At 38.6% G+C, this 6,415-nt stretch overlaps 1 protein-coding gene across 5 annotated transcripts in view; it reads right to left on the bottom strand.

Moving 5' to 3' along the window:
- Positions 1 to 3,198: 3,198 nt before the first annotated feature.
- The window catches only part of LOC101801322 (uncharacterized), a 33,630-nt gene continuing 30,413 nt past the window's right edge, over positions 3,199 to 6,415 (bottom strand). For all 5 annotated transcript variants that reach the window (XM_072024225.1, XM_038187260.2, XM_038187264.2 and 2 more), the window contains one exon: positions 3,199 to 6,332. In XM_072024225.1, coding sequence (XP_071880326.1) covers positions 5,595 to 6,332 — 738 coding nt within the window. In that variant the 3' untranslated portion in view covers positions 3,199 to 5,594. The remainder of the gene's footprint in view (positions 6,333 to 6,415) is intronic.

Genomic DNA, 6,415 nt, shown 5'->3' with positions numbered 1-6,415 from the left:
GCTGTCAATGATTTGAATGTTGAGATTTTACAATGAAGCATCTTCCTTGAACTTGTAGTAACTGAAAATGACATGAGTTTTTTTTGTCAATCAAAGAAACTCAATCTGACACTTGAAAGTTTATACCACAAGGGATCATTAGCAGATCTACAGGATTCGTAGCAAATGATGTAAGTTTAAAAAGTTACATGTTTGCAAACAAGGTGACTTCAAGATGCTAGTAAGGAAAAAAAGTTCACTTTTTAAAAAAGTGCATACAACTTAAATATCTTGCTACACTGTAGAGACTGACATGGCAAGCATTATAACACTACCGACGTTAACAGCAGACCAGAGAAAATGAATGTCATACTGTGCTAATCTTTATACCTTTGGGATTTTCAGTGATCTAATTCATATAAATGATAAGATTTCAAGTGGCTGCTATTAGTGGGACTTTTTAAAATAGAACTGTTTCCCTGCTGAGGAAATAGAAAGACGTGTCTGCAGTTCTTTCTGCATGATGCTACAGACAGTGAGGCCAGAATAGTTGAACTTCAAGTTGCAGCTTAGCATTCTAGGATTCTTTGCGCTGCTGTTGTTCCCACACTTGAAGCTAGGTGTCTTTAACTTGTTGTAGCCTATCTGTACAGCTGTTCTTAACCCAAGTGTCGGTTGTTCTTCAGACTAAGTTTAAAAGAGGCTCAAACTCATGGTTAAGTAATAGAAGAGTGAAAATGCTACATTGTTCTGTATGTTTTAAAGACAAACTGATAGACCTTAAGTCTTTTAATGGTTTTCATTTGTCCTGTACTTATATTTGTGGTTTTAAGTATTTTATGCTCCATTATAGCACCAAATGACCTGTAACTAATTTAGTTTAAGAGGATGCTGTTGATTTTTAGATGTAATGCCATGCCAAGTGATCGGTGTTGGCACAACATAAGCACTTCATAGCTCTTCCTCCATAAAGAAAAGGGTATCAAGCTTATGAGAAAAAACACGGCCTTTTGCAACTGCAATACATGTAGCTGACAAAATACTAATCTCAACAGTTGGTTTTAATCTGAGAGTCCTCAGTATCTTAAGTATCAGCAACTCTGTAGGATAATTTGTGTTTAAGCTCTGTACTGTTTTCTTTGAAATTAATAGAAGCTTGGTATTGAAGGTCAAGCATTAGCTCATTCATTTCACAAAAAAAAAAAAAAAAAGCATCCATTTTATCTCAATTTCTAATCTTTGGTAGAATTGTGTAGTGCAGATGGCTTAGCCTACAGCAAGAGCTTAGGGAAGTAAGTGATTCAAGTACAAGGAGTTAGGCGGTTGAGAATGCTCCATTCTAAATTATGCTCTGATTTTTTTTTTATGGTCTCTTACAAAATTCTGCTGGAAGGGGGCCTTATTTTGTACAGTCTGCCCTCTAAAAATAAACCAACAGTCTCCGTGTTACTGGAAGCTAGGAAAAAGATCTTTTGGTTTTAAAAAGAATGTGTGGGGATTTTGCATTTTTTCCACCTATTTTATCTAACATTCTTTCTGCATGATGTTTGGGAGCTGAAATACCACTTACACAATTCCAAGGAATAAGTTCTGAAGAAAACTAATTATACTATTTCCCATAGCAATGCTTAATATGCAAAGATTGCTACTAAATCTGCTTTTCAGGTCATCCTTCTTTTCTTCACACTTCACCATTTTGACTTTCAATGAGGTAATTTCACCCTTAAGCTCATTAGTTTCCATAGGAAATGAATTATAAAAAATGCTAAGTGTGCCATATGAGGTTTAACATCAAAGACATTTCTAGACACACCATGAATATATGTTGAAGCTAGATTTGGTCTCTGTTGGGTATTCTTTTCAGTCCTGCTGAGTTTCAGTTGCTCGCTTTCGTTAGGTAAGTGTTGGCTTAGGACTTATCTTTTTCCTTGCAATCCAAATTAATCTTCAATTGTGTAGAATAAGATCTAGTAGCTGACTGCTTGGAATAGTTGAACCCGATGTGTTTAGTTATGACTCATGCGCCCTTCTTGTGGAGGGGGGGGGGAAACAAACTACAGTTAAGAGTAGGATGTTTTATAACCAACTGCTCTTAAAGAAAAGGTAGGTTCCTGAAAGGAAACTTCAGCTCATATTTCTGCTAACAAGTTATAAATTAATCTTTATTTCCACTGCCACCACACCCCAAACTACATAGTGACAGTAGCTTAGGTACTACTTAAACCAGCCACAGTGCTCTGCTGAACGTTAGTCTGTATCCTGGAGGTTAGGATGCATGAGCTGCATGGTTAATCTTTCAGTTCTTCCCACTGAGCCTCTGTTCTCAACCATTTTAACTGCCTGACAGCAAAAAAAAATCAACACCTGGCACACAGGATTCTTGTCAGCTTGTATAGCTTCAAGTTTTTATTTTGAATCTCTATTTCCAACAATCCAAAAAAAACAAAGCGGGGGGGGGGGGGGGGGGGGAATGCCCACAGTTCTGGTTCAGGGGGAGGAGTTGTTTTGTTTTCATTGCTTGTTTATTTTAATGTTCTATTCAATCTACATAACACACTGGCTGGAGGGAGTGCCCAGCATGTTACAGAGGTTCTTTTTTTTTTTTAAGTGTACATTATTCAAATCCAATTTTAGTGGGGGGAGGGAAAAAACCTTTTTGTTAGATCTATAACATTTTAAGACATAATTTCATTCACAATTGAACAGGAAAATTTTTCTTCCTCTTCAGCAAGTGTTTAGCATGCTTATCCCATTTGCTGCTTAGTTACAGTATGCAAAATAGCACAGTAAAATGACTGCGTTACCACAAAGGTAAAACTGCATCTCAGGTCCACAAGCTGTGAGGTTTTCTATCATTAAAAAGTTGCAGAATATCTCTCAAAAGTAATAGAGCCATTAGGAGGAAACTAAGTGGCACAGTAACATTTCTGTTTAAGAACTAATCCTGGTCAATATTTACAGCTCTAAAGCACTGAAGCATTAAAGCACTTTATTCCACCCAGAGCTGGGGGGAGGAGGTGTGGTGGGGAGAACTTCAAAATAGTTCCTCTTTGCTCTATGAGGAGGAAAATCTTTTTCCTGTTCTTTGAAGGTACGAAATGCAAGTACCTCTTTAGCAGTGCATTTTGGTGATCTGCCTAAAAATAATAGGAACTTCAAAAGGCAGGTCAAGAATTTAAGCATAAGTCTCCCATATGCTGTGCTCCTGGCTGATCAGGGTTGACCGGGAGGGAGGGAGGGGGTGGTCTTCTGTGCATCTGCAGCGGGTGCTGGTTTGGCATTAGGCTTTGCTATCTTTCAGGGGTGTAAGGTCCCATCTTTGTATAGTGTAGGATGTCTGCCACCCCTGTTCTGAGAACAAGCAGCGTTGTTCAATAGTGCGTATTGTTCAAGAGGAGAGCCTTTGGTTCCAAAGGTAGGTAGTAAAGAAAGTCCATGTAAACAACCCCTTGTTACCTACCTGAGTTACTGAGGAGGAACCAGGATCTAAACCTTTAGTATTGGACTGAGGGATGCAGCGGTTTTTGTGCTCATTTCATTGCAGCAACTGCTGCAGTTGGGCTGCTGTATTGGTGTACATCATGAGATGGCCTGGTACTCTGGGGCAAGGCATATACAACTTAGTATTTCAGCAAAATAAACTGTGTCATTACATTGCAGAAATGAATAGTTAAACACTCTTTTATTGAAAAAGTCACTTTTCCCAGCCCTTCACATGTAGGTGCTGTCAGTAACTGAACACAAATACTTTTCCAAAGTAGATTTTAGTAATTCAATCTCCAGAAATATAATAAGAAATGTAGCATTGGCTCTGATTTACAATGTGTATGAATTTAACATTGTGGAAGTTATTAGAGTACTGTAGATGTTTAAATATTTTCTTGTCATAAATATATTAACTCTTCCCTTTGATTCATGTAACATTAATTTAGAAGAAAAAAAAAACAACAAAACAAAAACAAAACTTGGAGCCAGACTCTTGTGCTTCAAAACTACTCAACACAGTCTGGTAATAATAAATGCTGACATCTGTCTGCTGTTCATTTTTGAGTCAACTGCTGAAGGGCATATATGGTTTTTGCTTCCACTGCTACAAGATGCAAGCCTTTTATGTCTACACAGACATGTACACAAAATATTAGGCAAAACCTACAATCTTGTGTTGCATATCTCAGACATTAACAGGTGGCAAATGGAAGCTGTAATAGCAGGTGAAATCATAAATAATTCAGTTAAATATCCCAGGAATCAAACTTAAATGCCTTCACATAGAAGGATTAAGATAACTCGATGCACAGTGTAGCTAATATAAGAGAAGACTTGTATGGGAGATTTCATTCTGGCACCTGTTTTATGACTTACTGTTGCCTTAAAACAGTGTCCTGCGTCAGCTGCAAAATACAGGAATCCCCTTTATAGGGATTTTTATTTATTTATTTAAGAAAGTAAAAATAATTTAAGTTGCAAAATACAGCTTTGTAGAGGTTTCTTTCATTTAAGAAAGAAAAATAATTCTAAGTTGAGAGTTGAATGTTCAGGATTTTCTTGAAAAGACAGAGAAATATCACCAGGAGGCATTAAAATAACGATTGGGTTATTAAAGGTAATAGGACAAGCAGGCTTCCCTTTGGTTCAGTGCTCTACTGAATGCTCTGAATTTGTGATTGGGGGGCACAGCTACTTACTAGTTCATTTTTAAAGAAAATGAGCACTCAAAGTTTGCCACACTTAATTTTGTCTTTTAAGTCTTGCCTGCTAAAGGAAGGGAAATAGTTTCTCTAGTCAATGTGCGTTACCAGTAATAAATAGCTGGTGGATATAGGATCAGAGCAGCTGCAAATATCCAAGTGTTGGGTACTGAAGGCTATTCCAAGCGAGTATTTCAGTGTTTTTGTACACATGCTCCTGTTGCCACGAGGAGTCACCTTAAAACATAGTGGACTGAAGTGTTTAAGCCTATGTAGATCTAACAAAAATAAAGCTAGTCAGACTTTCGTAGCTTGTCTGCACTCTAAAGAGTTAGGATATGAGATACTCATGGTCTTTAATATTAGAAATGCTAATGCTTGGTAAACTTAGAGCTAGAGTGCAGAAGTTATGAAATGTTTAAAATTGTTTACAAAACAGTATGCAGACATGCATGATTGAATTCTTACCCTTGGCTTGGCAAGGCTTGAATTGTACGGGCATACCTACGAGCAGAATTTAACTCATAGCTTCTAACAGAAAGACTCAAGTGGTACCACAGTGACAGAGGACTGATTTACATTTTAGATATAAACCATGATGTAACTGTCTCAGATGACTTTCATGTCTCATTCCAGAAAAGATTTTCTGCAGTGTGAAATACCTTTTCAGAGAATACTTCCTTGAATAAAACACATCAAAATTCCATGCAGAAAAATACGTTTGTTAATGAGCAAAAGGGAAGATGGCATTTGTGCTGTGGTGTGGTACATATAGCCATAATCCCAAAGCCAACGGGTGGGAAGCAGAGACTACTCTTACAAAAGTTGTGTCCACGTATGGCTGCCATGCTTGGCACCACTTCCATTCAGATCATGTGCCTGCTGCCTCTGTTTTTGTGAACTGATGGTTCAGTCTTTCTGAGAGCATCATTGGACTGAGGCTTCACATACTGGAGGAGCAGTTAGGGTATCAAAGTTCTGTGAGGTCGCACTAGTATTAGCATCTACTGCTGACAAGCTCTGCTGGTCCCTGGAAGAGTTAGGGGCCTTCACCTGACCTTTGTATAAACCAGGAGACTTTGCCCAAAATGGAAGATTTGACATGAACGTGGCAGAACTGTTGCCCTCAGCAGTCAGAACCACGGGCTGTTTGTCTGGCACAGCTGGTGCATACACAGCATTTTGCTCAGAGAGATGATCTCCGCATTGGTTAAGATGTTCTGCTAAGACCAGAGGCTGCTGATCATCTCCTTCTTCAGAAATAACAAAAACTGGTTTGTTTTTATCTGTTTCTACCACAAGCTCTTTTGTTTTTGAACCATTGACCAAGTTGATTTTCAGAGTGTTGGAGCTCTCTAGAGTATTTGGGGGGCTTTGGCTGTTAACTGGCGATACTGCCCCTAGATGTCTTGAGGGATCCAAGGACCTCACACGTTTGCTGTCAGGGGAACCAGCTAAAAATCCAAAGTAAGGGTTCCCAAACCTGGATTTCTTCAAGTTGCAGGAGCTTAGCTTCCGCTGCCTTTGTGCAGACAGAGTGAGGGGGTATGAGGCATTGCTGGCAGATGAATCAGAGTAAACTGTCTCTGAAGCTCCTTCTATCTCAGTGGCAGAAATCACCTTTCTGGTCGGAACACCTTGGGTTCTTGCAGCTGTAGGAAAAGCCTGTACAAAATAATAATAAATTAGTAGACATGCTTTGAAAAGAAACTCTTAAGAAACATTAATCCCAAGGGCACTAAAAGTTA

The sequence above is a fragment of the Anas platyrhynchos genome, chromosome 16 (assembly GCF_047663525.1).
Source record: "Anas platyrhynchos isolate ZD024472 breed Pekin duck chromosome 16, IASCAAS_PekinDuck_T2T, whole genome shotgun sequence".
Classification (NCBI taxonomy): Eukaryota; Metazoa; Chordata; class Aves; order Anseriformes; family Anatidae; genus Anas; species Anas platyrhynchos.
The sequence above is the reverse complement of the archived record's forward strand: the minus strand, read 5'-3'. Positions and strand labels throughout refer to the sequence as shown.